The following is a 14619-nucleotide window of genomic DNA, read 5'->3' as shown; positions in this document are numbered from 1 at the left end:
TGGTAGGCAGATGTGGGATAATCTGCCCTCTATATTAGGTCTCATCCTCGTCTCTAATAGTTAAATCCTGAAGCATGAGGTTTCAACCTTTTTAGCCCCAAGGCTTCAAAAATCATGAATCAAGCCTCAAAAAAAATCATGAGTTTGGCTTAAATATCATGAAACTGTCTCCTCCCCCCCCCCCCCCTTGTTTTCTTGTTTGAACTGTCATGGTGTGCTTGGGCCACGTTTTCAAACCTTTTTCTCCACAACTTTGAGGGCTAGAAAAATATATATATATTTTTAAATGAAAACTGAGATTCTCATGTAATTACTTGATACAGAACCTACAATTTTAAGAAAAACACTAATTATTACAAGAGTCACAATAATATCCTGGAAATTGGCAACACATGTCCCTGTGTTGAATACTTTATATCCTTCCTGATAGAACTTTCTGCAGATAACTATAGTAGAACCTCAGAGTTACAAACTTCCAGTCCCGAGGTAGTGTTAACTCCGTGGTCCTACTGGTATGTTCTTTTTTTTATCACGTCTAGGCATCCCTGACTTCTGTTGAAGTTAGTGGGAATCAAGTGCACTTAGCACTTCGCTGGTTTGGGATCTAACATGCAGAATGGATGTTACTTAAGATGAGGAAATATTTGTGATATTGTTTCTTTCAGATTAAAAAGTCTTTATCTTTTGGTGGTGAAAGGAATTATTTTTCAAAAAACTTTACTTAACTCCATTTTAATTTTAGCTTTGCAATTTTCCTTAAATCTGATCTGTAAGATTACTTGAAAATGGTTGTTTCGTAGGTGCCATTTATTTCACCACCTCTTATGCATTCCAGTGCTGATGGCTCTGTAGTTCATGAAGTTCTTCATGTTTCCTTTCTTATTAAATACCACTGCTACATTATTCCAGCTTGATTCTTAACAATAAATTTTCTTTTCTTTCTTTTTTCTTTTCTTTTTTTTAAAGGAATTGCCTCAATCACCATGATGAGAAAATTATTACCTATTCTTGTATGGTACTGTTCACCTGTCTTAATTCAGAGAAAGTGAGAGAACTACTGGAGCATAAGAACTTGAATGTAGCTCTTGCTGTTGTAAAAGTCTATAGAAAGCAGCTGGAGTCTGAATGGTCGTATGTATCTTTTTTGATTTATTTAAATAACATAGATATCTACTAAGATGCAAGTCTGGTTCACATAAATCAAAACTGAAGACACAAAGTAACGGAATTCAGAAGTCTAGGTTGATTAGCATTCTATCATTTAGGGCGAGCAACCATTTTTGTCAACTTCGTACTGATTCTGCATTTTGTTTTTAGACTTACAAGATATGCATTCCAAATTTGTGTGGAATAGAGAGAAATTTGAGTCTAAAATTAGCAGCATACATCTAGTGAGTCAGTTAAGGGTCATATAATAACTCATTACGTTTGCATGCTGGTTTGTTGCTTCTCTGTCTTTGAGTATCTGTTTGTAAAAACATGTATTGAAACTTATTGGGTTTTGAAGTGGAAACTAAGCCAGGAAATAATCTTTCACAGATTTTGGTACTTGGGGTCTGACAGTAAGATTAAGTAGCAATGAAACATTGCATACATTAGTTTTCTTGCATGTCTTAAAAGTTCTAATGCAACAATTAAACAAAAGTAGGACACAGATGGTATGCTTGTGAATTTTGAGTGTTTCATTTTATTAGTTTAAACAATATAATCAGTGTTTTTACCATGTTCAACTTTATATGTTTTTGCTAATAACAATTACTATAAACCGTGTTTTCAATTATGCATTTGTGACATGTTCTCTCTTGCTCCAGCCTTTCCATCAAGATGCAAATAATTCGGTGCCAAGGGTAAGCCTCTCCAGCACGCCCCCTTGTGGCTCTACTGCATCCCCTTCGGGTTCTTTTCAATCAATGACCAGACTTAGGTTGGCTTAAGAATATGCACCCACTTCATGGGATCCCATTTATTAAGTTTTCTACAAACGTTGACTGTCTTTGTGAGTTGCCCCAAATCACCCTACTTTGAGTCCCTTTACGAGTCCTGGTCAGTTCTTTGTCCTGGTTGAGGAAACACCTCAGAGACCCTTTCCTTGATCTAGGTTGTGATTCAAACAGCCTTTTTCCCCAGCTCTTCTCCTGGAACAGAGTAGACAACAATGGAAGAGTCATACTCTCTCTCCTTAGAGCAGGAGCCCCAGCCCCACTCCTTGGGGGTGGGTTATAATTTAGCCAGTTGTAGGGCCTTTGCTAGTTCCTGCCTCAGCTGATCACTTTCTCCTCAATTAATCCTCAGACTGGGAGGATCCAGGAGACAGCCTCCTTCTTCTACTGTCTTCTCCCTGCTAACTCAGGGCCCTGCCGGAGCCTTCTTACTCACTGAATTTTGTGCAGGCATTTGCCCTGCTGTGGGGGAAGAGGCAGCATTTATGCTGATCCTCTTTTCCCAGCTCATTCCTCATTGTCGGGAGAGGGGAGCCTTGCCCTGCCCTCCCCTCTCTGCAAGGCACCTAGCCCGCGGGCTCTTAAAGATAAAGTGACACAATTTCCTCCCAGGAACTTCATTCCTGGGACCTCTTCTTCTCTCTCCACATGCCCCTTAGGTCCTCAAACTGAACTTTTCAACCCCTTAAAGGGCCATTTGGGGAGCTGACCACTGAGAACTACTTCGTTTAAGGGCCAGATTATCCCGTCACCTCCAGTTTTATTTAAATATGGGGGTGTTTGGAGAAAAAATACTCAATAGTGAAAACAAAAATATTTTTGCAGATTTCGTAGTTCATTATTTTTAAGGTTATGTCTAAAGTCAAAATTTAACTTCTGTGTTTGATATAAATGTTGTAATTTGGAAGAGATAGTAAGGTCCTACTGGATATTTGGAAAATCCTCCAAAAGGATTTAGAATGACTAAAGGAAAAGCAAATGTCATTTAATTGGTTTTGTTCCAATTTTATTTAAAATATTATTTGTGGGTAGGCTCATAACCAGGTCAATTTACTTAGGGCATAGACAGTTTCCAAACAGCAAACTTAAAGTTTGAGGGTCAGGCAACCAGATTTCTATTTGAGTCTTTTTATTGGGAAAGTAATTATAGAATACATAAAGCAGCAAAATAAACACTGGACTATCCATTTGTTTGCTCACTGTAGGCTCATTCTGTTGACTTCTGCTTCATTAATGAAGACCTTTAAGTCATGTGACTGTGGGAATCCAAAATTGCTGTGGAAGGAAAGCAGTATAAACAGTCTTTTGTCAGAATAACCTTCAAATGAGTAGGGAGCAAAATATTTTACAGGGTCATCAGATGAGGATAGAAGGGGAAATAGTAGGCAGAAGTGCTTAATCCAATGTCAATAATAAGGCACTTGCAGAATGTTTGCTCTCCCCCTGCCCCTTTCAGAATATAGAAGGTGTCACTTTCAGTAAATCACATCTCCTTGATCACATGTATGCAAACTCAGGACACTCATGTAGGTAGTTGGAAAGCCTATCTTTAAATACACTTGGTTGCACTTAATCATTCCCAGCTATCTGTTATGATGGCATTTTGCTCATTTACAAATTGTTCCGATATTATTATTAGGAATTTAGGAGCCAAATGACAATGCTAGACTTCTGTTACTATTATTTCCACTGTGACAGCTTGGTCACACCCATCAACATTTACATATCAGTAAAATTCAGTGGGAGGAAAGTAGTGTGGTTTTCAAGAAAATCAAACACTGAAAAGCAAATTATATGTATTTCACTTCAATGGTTATGCTGCTGCTATTATGAACCAGATTCAAACGTTTCACTGTCGCTGTTCTGGCAAACACATGTTCACTTCTGTTGGTAGCATGCATTGCGCATAGGCTAATGTCTGCATATTGTCATAGTGAGTAGTTATGATTTTGTTATACCCGAAGGCAGCTTCATAAATACAATGTAGAAAGGCTTTTACTTCTTGACAAGGACTTGGGATCGAAAACTCCTTAAGAGTAAACAAATTTTCTTTGTAGCTGTAGCTGAGCAGGACTGATTTCTGATTCATTAAGTTCAGTCTTGAAAAACTTAACTCCTCACCTGGAGGGAACTCAAAAGAATGTTAGATAACTTACAATTACCAGCTGCCTTTAAGGGGACTGTTGATGAAATGTAGCCTCTTCAAAGCTGGCTGGCCTTTTACAAGTTGGCCGGCATTCTGTTTAAAATGTTCAAAGTTGGGAAATCTGGAAAGCAATCTTGGATAAGCCTCCAGTTTTTCAAATCTCCATCTATCCAAAAGGTTTTGAAACTATGCAGCCCAAGAATTGTATAGTCTAAAATTAGAGCATTAATCTGTTAGCGCTGGTTCAAGAAAACCCAAACTGAAACACTCCACACGCTTTTGTCAGAAAGTAGCGTTTCATTGAAATCTAAAATTTTCTGTGGGAAGAGACAGACAGATGTAGCCCAGTTAGGGAACTGGGACCAGAGGAGAGAACAGAGGAATGAGGGAGCCAGAAATACAAGTGCTATGATGGTACGGTCCCTCAGGAAGATGCAGAAATTAATACCTGAAATATTTCAACATTTCTGAATCAAACTTTTTTTTCTAGAACATTTTGTTCCACAAATAGTTTTGATATTTTGTCTTTTCAAACATGATTTGGGATGAATACAAATGTCAAAATATTGTAATTTCCCGTGGGATGGAAATTCTGTTTTTCAATCAGCTCTACTGTTTTCATGGTAGAAATGTGATCTTCCTTATTAATACTGAAGGTCAAGAAAATAGTTGTGATAAACTGTCTCTCTCAACTAGGGCTGTCAATTAATTGCAGTTAACTCTAGTGATTAATGCAAAATAAATTAACTAGATTAAAAAATTAGTTGAGATTAATTGCCGTTTTAATCACACTGTTAAATAATAGAAAACCAATTTTAATTTATTATAAATATTTTTGGATGTTTTTGTACATTTTCAAATATACTGATCTCAATTACAACAGAATACAAAGTGTACAGTGCTCTTTATATTTTTTATTATAAATATCTGAATTGTAAAAAAGATTTAAAAAATGGTAGGAGGTGAATTGAAAAATACAAGTACTATAGAGCAATCTCTTTCTCGTGAAAGTGCAACTCACAAATGTAGATTTTTTTTTTTTTTTTTTTTACATAACTGCTTTGGTTTTGGGTGCAATGTAAAACTTTAGACCACACACACACTCTTCCCTTCCAACACCAAAAATATTTAAATAAATGATATTCTATTGTTTAACAGTGTGATTAAAACTGCAATTAATCATGGCTATTTTTTTAATCTTACAATTAATGGCTATTAATCTTCTTAATTGTTTGACAGCCCTGATCTCAACATAATGAATGTTAAAAGTTTTTTTGGAGAAGCAAAAGGTAAACCTGTTTCTTGAAGAGGAAAACTATAAAAGCAATACCATATTACATGAATGCATGATGTGTGTATTGAATATAATAAAAACAGGAACAAAAATTATTCAAACATTTTTAATTAAAAATGTTAAACTACAAGCTAAATAGAAATGTCAAGAGACTTAGCTGTGTCTTCAGTTCCGCTCATGTCACTGTAATACCTACTCAGTGTTGCAATGTACCTTTTGTTTGTATTTTTCTGTTCTTAATGTACTAGCTTATTTATATTTTTGCTTTTGAAAAGGCCACATAAAATGCCCAGAATATATTATTAACTCACATGGAAAAAATGAGAATGTACTACCTCTAAGAGCAGTACTTGGTCAATACTAAATATTGCAGAAGAAAAACAAATATGTTGAACTTTTAGCAAGTTGGCAGGTATTTCCATGCAGATTTTTATATATTTACTGATTAAGGTTCAAAAGTTAAAAAATTAAAAGAAAAATCCCTTTCTGCAGCAAAGTGCCTTTTTGCCACTATTGATTTTTGAAGTAATTTGCGATGGGTGGAAGCAGGCATTTTCATGCTGTCTCTTCAATCTCTTTGTAGCTCTGCACTCAAGTTTATATGGAGTGGACAAAAACATAATTTTGAACTCCGGCTGAATTTTTGGTTAACTAGGTTGCTTCACTGTCAAACTTCAGGGTATATTTTTCCTTGCATATACAAGGAATGCCTAATATCCTAATATTTTGTTAGAGTAATATAACATAATAGCTGTACTTTGAATTGTGTTTTGTTTCTTGGTTTGTCCTTGTGGCTCACTGTGAATGAAGATTATAGGGTAAATAGAATTTCTTTCTCTCTTTCTTTCTCTCTTTCTCTCTCTATTTTGTTGGGACATCAAAGTATATTTCTGATTTAAAAAGCAGCTAGCCATAAGCGAAGTTTAATAATTGCTTCAGTGTTGGTCCTGATGTGCAGTCTATGCTGTCACTTAGCATAGCTTTGGAATAGTTTAAGCGTTCATAACATTTTACATTGATGATAAACAGCTCTTTCTCCCATAAAAGTTTTCTGTATCTGAAACCTTCTTGTTGATATGACTGTTTCTCAGATGCTAAGTGAGCTGCAGTTTTCTGCAATTCAATGTGTGAAAGACAGATGCTGTCTTTATTGGCTCCAGGATACGTTGACAATAACTTAAGATGATGGTGTATTGCGGTTGTAGCCTCGGTCTCAGTTTTATTATTACATTTAATTTTTTGATCCAGGTTCATGTTTGATTCATTACCAAGAAACATTTTTCACATCTAAGGACTAAGCCACTTTCCCCATGTAGTAAATAAATACGCAGTAGATGCAGCCAGGTAGGAGTGCAAAGATTTTTGTCTCTGTTTTCATTAACTCAAAGCTGAGTTGTTGTAATGCTTCTTTGGCAGGCACATTGAAAAAATATTTTGTCAGCAATTCATTCAAAATGTGGGGCTGTACTTGGACTCTCACTAGCACATACCACTCAGATTGCTTAAACGAATTTACATAGCCGCGGTATTGGCGGTAGAGCCAGTGCTTTGCAATAAAGAGTTCAGGCCTCTGTGCCGCGGCTACTGCATTGCACAGCAACTTTTTAAAGCAACTGTAATGTTTTTTTGGGCTCACTAAAATGGTAGACTTTTCTTCAAGAAGTTATGATGGCTGCCTGTTTTGTAAAGAATTGAATTAAAAATGTTCTTAATGTCAACATAATTCCTGCATACCTTGTGGAAGTGCAATCTTTTAATCTGAGTGTCCAAAGCAATTTGAAACTTGCTGTTCAGCACGTGAATAATATCTGTACTCGTTCCTTTCATGTTAGCTCTTTGCTCTGCCAAATGCTGATTTTTGGTACTGGAAATGTTTCCTCCTTTTCTTAAATAATAACAATTTGTTCATAGCTATAAATTGTATTCATCCTTTTTCCTTTTTTCCTTTTCCTTTATAGAGTACTAAAGTAAAGTTGGTCTACATGAACATTTAGATGACAGAAGCTGAGGTGTAAATCTACCCCACAGCAGCCTGCCATGTACTAACTGTTCGGTGTGGACTCTGCTGCAGTGCACTAAAAGTTCCGTAGTGCATTTAATGGGAGTAGATCAAAGTGGACTACTTCTTCTAGTGCTTGCAGTGCTTGCCAATCCACCCGACAGCAGCTTAATCAGCAGAAAGAAGGGCCCTAAAGCCACCATGAAGTCTGGTTAATTGACATTCATCAACAACATTGACTGACAGAGACCACGTTGATAAAGTGGGTTGTTGCACAGCCAACTTCTACACATGGGGTCTGCACATATTCCTTGGCTAGTTTGGAACCTGTTCAGTAGAGTCCAAAGGTGACATGGCAGGTCAAATCCCAGTGGTCGAACGGTTGGATCAGCAACAAAGAAATCATTCCAAATGTCTATAGCTGACCACTCATCATGTTTAGGGTTGCTGCTGACCGATTCTGATCTGGCAGTTGAGACCACACAGTGGTGCCATCCTGTGGGTTTCTAGTCATTGGCCCAGCATTAAGAGTTCACCAACTCAATGTTTAAGGTTTGTCAGCATCCAAGCGCAATGTAATCAAAGTGAACTATGGAACTTTTAGTGCGCAGCAGAAGGGTCCACGTAGTGTGAGGCAGGCTGAAGCGGGATAGATTTATACTAAGTGTTTGTGTAGCAGACATAAGTGTTCATCAGCATTAGCATCCAATGAATTACCCAGGTAAATATTCACAATGCTGAAGTTACTTTTAAAGTTAATGCCATCAACCATTAGGAACAGAGAGGAGAAATATTGTGACTAATGTACTGCCTGAACTTTTCTTTCTCCCCACTGCTCCATTAGTCCAGTACTGGTGGGTTTTCTGCCTTTGACCCACACTTGGGAAGCAAATATCCTACTTGTAATCCCCCCTCCCCCCGATGTGATGGCTCCGCCTGCTGGCATAGTGCTGTGCACATTTTTGGAATCCAGTGTTCTGTCCCCGCATTGGAAGGCAGAGGAGTCCTCAGGTAGAGCTCAGGAGGAACCTCTCTTTCCAGGCATGATTTTGGCTTCTGTTACTTCCTTTCACTCTAGTCCAGTAGCAGTTCTGGTAGGGAGCAGTTTATGCACTTCTGGTAGAGAGAGGTTCTTGAAGGGAGAGGTTCCTTTAGCCAAGTAGTACCTCTACAGTGCTTCCACATTAGCAGAAGCTGTTGTATCAGGCCTTCTTCCTGCTCTCAGCATCACACCCTGCTTAGCAGTTCTAGGAGGATTCTTTTGAGGGTCTTGACGCCTTTTTCAAAGGCAGAGCCTAGATTTCTGGAATATCAAAAGGCAGGAGAAGGTAGCAGAGAGCTACCAATCTGTGAGATGTCATTCAGGAGCAAGGATCAGGTCACTTGCAAGGGAAAAAAAATGCCATAAATGTGGAAACCCTGTTTCAATCAGAGACTCTTCTTTCCCCAGTGCTTCTAGCACCATCGCCTGTTCCCTTTCTTCATCTTCTTTGTGATCATCTGGTGTTTCTACAGTTTTCCACATTTCCCTCCGTGAAAAGGAGGCTCAGTTCAGGGACATCTGTGATTCCCATTCTGCACTGAAAACTGAAGCCATACGTTATCTAAATAGCCTTTGGAAGTTCAAGGAGTCCATCCATACTCCACATCAAGGTTTTGGAACTTTGAACACTATAACTGGCATTGAAAGCTCTCCCTTGAATTGAGAGCTTTCGTATTTTAGATCATTGCTATAGATGACGCTGACACGAAGTATTACCTCAGTTACTGGGGAGGCTCTGTCCCTTACTGCGTGGTCTTGTCTTTGGGGATGATGAGTTCTTCACTAAATGTTTCCAGTGGCACCTGTATCTGGTGGGCGGTAATTAAGTCCAAGAAAGAAGTCCTCTCTGTGTTGTGTATAAATCAGACTTTGTATTCAATCCTGTGACATGTGAGATTAATAAGACTGAATGGTCTGGTTGCTTGTGTGGCATGCTTCAGAAATGCTTCAATTTCTGCCATCTGTGAAGTCACACAGAGTTTAATTCATACCTTTACTCAGCATCATTCTCTGAATTTAAGAGCTAAATTGCCACACCCACCTCCACACAGGTACCCTTTTTAGGGACTTGACTCTAGGGTTGACTCCAACCAACTAACCTTTTTTAAAACGTTGTTATTATCTATAATTTGTGCTAACTGGTATTTGAAATAGTGTGAATTAACTTGTTAGGTAATGCATTTTTAAACTCTCTCTCATTTTCCTAATCTACACAAGTTTCACAGTGTACTTGTTTGTGGTGACCAGTCCTTTAGTCTTGTTCCTTTTCTGGGATCTGCTACTTCTGGTCAGTCTCCTGACAGTGGTGATCTGCAGAGGCAATTCTATCTGTAATTGGAGTTCTCCAAAATGTTGCCGGGGCAGATGTATGTGTGATGGGGTGTACAAACCTCATACTGGGCAACAAGGTGTTATGGGATTATTTTGGGCTCAGTCAGCCCTGCCCTGCCACACCTGCAGCAAATGCTCCATCTGCTGGAGGAATTAAAAGGCAGGGAATTACAGTAGCTCATTTGGGTGGCCAGCTGGAGGTGAGCAGACCTGCAGCTGGCAGCTCTAGGAGCACAGAGCAGAGGGAAGCCTGAAAGCTCTGATACAGCTGCCCAAAGGTGTCCTCTGTGAGGGAAGGGAAGACCCACCCCAGAGACAACCAGGGAGGAAAGTATCCTGGGGACCGTGGACATTGGTAACTCCCTCTTATTACTTTTGGTTTGGATTTCTCTGCCAGGGGAAGGCCTTAGACTAAGCTGACCCCGGGGGGGAGGTGAGTGGGATGAGAGGAAGGGGCCCAGGGAGGATAGCTTTAAGCAGCCCTGTTTGCCAGACTACTGGTAGCCTAAAAGGCTGTGGGGTGGAGCAGGAGGGCTTGGGATCTCCTCCGCACAACCTCCTTGAATGTCAGGGGTTGCAGCTGTGACCACTAAGCCACGCTCCCCAACCAGACCCCGAGTGAGGACCATTGCAGTATTGTCACCCACTTCATAGCCTTTGGCTGACATTTTGAAGCATAAGAAGGAACTGAGTGCTTTCAGGGCTGAATGTTGTTGAAATGTATATAGTCTGGCCCTGAATGTGTGGAACTGCAGTTGAGCTTGTACAAAGCCCTACTGGTTGCTGCCTTCAGGATCTTTCCAGGACATGTGGTGCTGAAGGACATACTTATGCTTCAAAGAGTGTGGATCTGCATGGGCAATAGGTCTGCAGTTGCAGGTTAGTAACCTAACTTTCCTTGGTTCAATTTGACGAATGGCATTAACAGAATTATACGATCTTTATTACTTTTCTTTGCTAAAGCCCAGCTGTACAATAAAAGCTCTTGTTTTCCAGCAGTATTTTCTATCTTGGTCCTCTGTCTGAAAAGAGCATTTGCTATCTAGTGTGAGGGCTTAAACATTTATTTGATAGCTAGGGCTTAAAATACCTGTATTGCAATGTGTTAGTGGAGGGAGGTTGCCTGGAGCTCTCAATCCAGGCTCCCTGATGCCTTCTCTTGGGGGAATTAAAAGTTCTGCACACAATATTTTAAAATTCTGCATATTTTATTTGTCAAAATAATACAATATTATCACGCCCATTTCAATTCTTGTAGTAATTTTTTTTCAAAATATCAGTCAGTAATTGTCTGTAACAATACAGACAAAAAAGATTCAGGAAATGTTTTTTGACAAATAGATTTCTTACGAGATACATTAATACAGATCTCTGAGTAATAATTCATTTAAACTACAATACAGAAACGTGTTTCCTGCACCCCTTAGAAGCAGTGCAAAGGCTTGAGAGAGTCAGGGGTAACGGGAGCTGAGAGAGAGGGAAGTAATTACTGGAAAGGAGCCCGTGTGTGAATTTCAAGGGTTGTTGGGTGTGCGTGGGAGAAGTATGCAACAGGGGTTTTTTTGGAGGGTGGGGAGGGATTGTTAGGGAGCCTCCACCATGTAGACCCTGGTTGACCCCTAGCCTTTCTCATTCAGTCAGGCACATTTTCCCCTGTCCCCATGTGTCCCTGCACCCCCACTCAGCCACCTTCTCCCCCATCCCCATGTGACCCTCCACCCCCCATCAGCCAGTCCCTCCCCCAATGTGTCTCTGCACCTCCCTCCCCTGGTCTCCATGTCGCCTTGTACCCCCAATCAACCACCCCTCCTCCCTGTCCCCATATGGTCCTGCAATCCCTGCCCTGTCCCCATGTGGCCCTGTAATCCCATTCCCATTCAGCCTGCTCCCCCATCTGCACCCCTCAGTAGCTCTTCTGAACCCCTGTCTGTGACCCCCGCCATGTGCCCCATGCTGTCCATCCCCATATCCCGTGCCTCATGCGTGCTGTGAGGAAGGTAGCTTCTTGCCCTTCCCTGTGTGCAGGTAGGGCTGCTCCTGCCCAGGAGTGGCTACTCTCTGTTCTGGTGCCACCATGGCCCCTAGTAGGCGAAAGGAGTAACTGCAGCATCTTTCCAGCAGAATGTATTTTCTGGCCGGGGGGTGGGGAATTCTGCATGGTACATGAATTCTGGATGTGCTCAGTGGCACAGAATTCCCCGAGGAGTATTAATGCCTAGTGCGTGCTCCCTTGTGGGAGGGCCTGTCTCTGATTTGTTGCCCAGGGGACCAGTGTTCCCTATAATGAGCTTTCCTGTCTGTGGAAAGTTTTAAACCTATAAGCACAGTCTTTTCCACTTCTCCCACTTTTACCTTCTTCTTTTCGTCCTCCTTTATTCACTATGGTGGAATAACTTGCAACTCAATCTTTCAATATGATTTACATCATGGCTTCTCCTCTTCACCTGTTGTCTCCACCCACTCTCCCGTCCACTTGTTCTGGATGAATGGGCCAATAGATATTTCTAGCCCTGTAGAGTATAATTTATTTTGCTGAATATTTTTAATAGTATATTGGTATCACTCATACCCTTAAGTTTAAATCTTGACACTTATACATTAAGCAAGTCAAATATGTATTTTAACACATTTTAAGCAGAAATATTTATTTCATAAAATAAGACTCTTTTTCTCCTGATTATTTCTTGCAACAAACCCTACCTCTCTAAAGTCACCAGGTGGGAACTAGATGGGATTTTCCTTAAAAAGTCAATGCTATTTCTGTATCAGCTGGAGGAAATACTGTTCAGTGATGCAAGTACTCTCTAACTCCACCCATACGATCCTACTACTTTGTAGCACACTCTTTATTCCTCTCTGGGCAGGGGAGAAGAGAAGTCACGAGTAAGAGTTAGTGCTTCAAGTCAGTGCAGAGTACAACGAATGGACTTGCTAGAGTTGTTTTTCCTTTTAAACTCTTCTTTACATGCAAACAGCTCAGAAAGCCATGCCTTAGGCTCTGGAAAATTGAAGCGTCTTTAAGAAATCAGATTGTTTTTCTTCTTCTTTTGGCTTGCAGTAATCAACAGCAGAAAAATGTGTTATGCAGCTGGGAAGCTACTATATGTAGAAGAAACCACCATAGGATGCCATATGAGATTGATTTTAAAATCTTGAACCTGCATACATATGTGTTTTAAAATAATTAGGAAAAAGTAGTACAAAATTACATTATAATTCATCCTGACCAAGACCAATGTGTATTCTAAAAGTTGTTTATTCTATAAATGCTTTGGTGGTTCCATTAGAGATGGGAGTACAGTTCATACAATCACTTTTTGTGTGTGTGTGTGTTGGGGCGGGGAGGGAATATGTCTGTTTTTCAAGTGTGGGGATTGCATTTTTGACGGTGAAGGGCAAAGAACAGAAATTCTCCTTTTTTTTTAAATGGAAAGGCGTAGTGCACTTCTTGGCCTCTCTGGAAAAAAATATGTGAAAGTGTGGTCAGCTGTCTGGCACTGAAAGTAAGGATTTTTTGAACATCCACTCTCTCTTTTAAACCACAGTTCAATGGTGAGTTTAAAGATTAGGTTGTGGGGCTCCCCTTCCCCATTTTCCTGGAGTTTAGTCCTAGCCCATGGAAATAAGCATGGGCAGAAAGCACTGCTGCTGTGGGCAGGCCTCTAACCCGTTGAGGCAGACTAAGGGAAAGACAGAGCTGTGCAGTAGAGTGCTGAATCTAGTGCCTTATATAGTATGCATGTAGTATATAAATCCAGAAAATTTTACCATTCCTGTCTTTTTTTTGTGAACTGGCAGTTAGTCTCTTCTCTGACAAATTAGAGTATTTCTTTCTCTTCCCTCTATTAGGCTTGTACTCTCCAGAGAACAATTTTGTGTCTCATTCCTGGAAAGTTGGCATGCTATCACAGGATGCAGGTTCCAAAGGCAACTGAGGGTTTAAGTGCTACTGACCATTGGAAAACATTTAGTTAGTTGTAGTGCTATAACAGTTACTTATTATTTGCAGTAGTATTGCCCTGGTATTCAAGAGCAATTTTAGAAAACCTTTCTCCAATAAATCAAGGTGCACAGCTGGATCTTGCATTGTCTTGTTTCACTTCTTTTATTGTATCGTTTCTTGTGAAAAGTGAGAGGGGAACATTCCTCTTTCCACAGATATTTGAGTTTCGGATGTGACACCTCGTGGAAATTCTCCAGTTGAGAATAATGTTGTTCCCAACTTGGATGTACTAAGAAGCTCCTTCTGGTTCCTATCAAATTCAAATGTTAAATCAAAAAGCAGTGACCCTAGTCAGTCACTGAGAATATGCAGATTTTTGGTGGTGTTCTAGCACAGTAGGGAAAGAGCAGGCCAGAACTCAAGATATACATACAAACATACAGTTTATGGATAGCAAGAGCCATTGGTCCATCTGATACCTTTATAAGAAGGTTGACCAGGAATTCTTCATTCGATTTTGTAATTTTTTTAAAGTATGCAGAATTTCCATCTTGGCATGAATGAATTTAAGTGTTAGTACTCTCATAATATCTAGTGGCTGTTCCATGTTCTAGTAATTATGTGAGAAGAAATTTGTCGTAATTAGTAGTCTGAACCTTTTCCTTTCTGCTTCTTCCAATGTTGATCATGTTATGCTGCTTCCTTGAGGAGAGAACAGGTCACAAGCCAGATCATTTTGTGTCCTATTTAGGTATCCGAAAACCACTATGAGATGAGTGAAAAATATGGTAGTAAAAGGGGGTGGTGGGGGGAAGATCTCCAGAAGTTTTAGAGTAATTCCACAAATATCTCTTTAAATATGGGGTTTGCGTTTACTTCCCTTAAACCTATACCAGCAACAATTATTTCAGGTACTCATGGTA

At 39.9% G+C, this 14619-nt stretch overlaps 1 protein-coding gene across 5 annotated transcripts in view; it reads left to right on the top strand.

The window, feature by feature from the left end:
- ATXN10 (ataxin 10) overlaps positions 1 to 14619 on the top strand; it is a 154378-nt gene that overhangs the window by 57683 nt on the left and 82076 nt on the right. For 4 of the 5 annotated variants that reach the window (XR_014712996.1, XM_084639327.1, XM_084639325.1 and 1 more), the window contains exon 5: positions 967 to 1131. The exons of the other annotated variant lie outside the window; for it this stretch is intronic. Coding sequence is in view for 3 of the 4 variants with exons in the window: in XM_084639327.1 (XP_084495453.1) it covers positions 967 to 1131 (165 nt within the window). In the remaining variant the exon portion in view is untranslated. The remainder of the gene's footprint in view (positions 1 to 966; positions 1132 to 14619) is intronic. 5 annotated transcript variants of the gene reach the window in all.

Source organism: Lepidochelys olivacea (genome assembly GCF_965140295.1).
Source record: "Lepidochelys olivacea isolate rLepOli2 genome assembly, chromosome: 1".
Classification (NCBI taxonomy): domain Eukaryota; kingdom Metazoa; phylum Chordata; order Testudines; family Cheloniidae; genus Lepidochelys; species Lepidochelys olivacea.
Note: the sequence above shows the minus strand (reverse complement) of the source record. Positions and strands in the feature narration are given on the sequence as shown.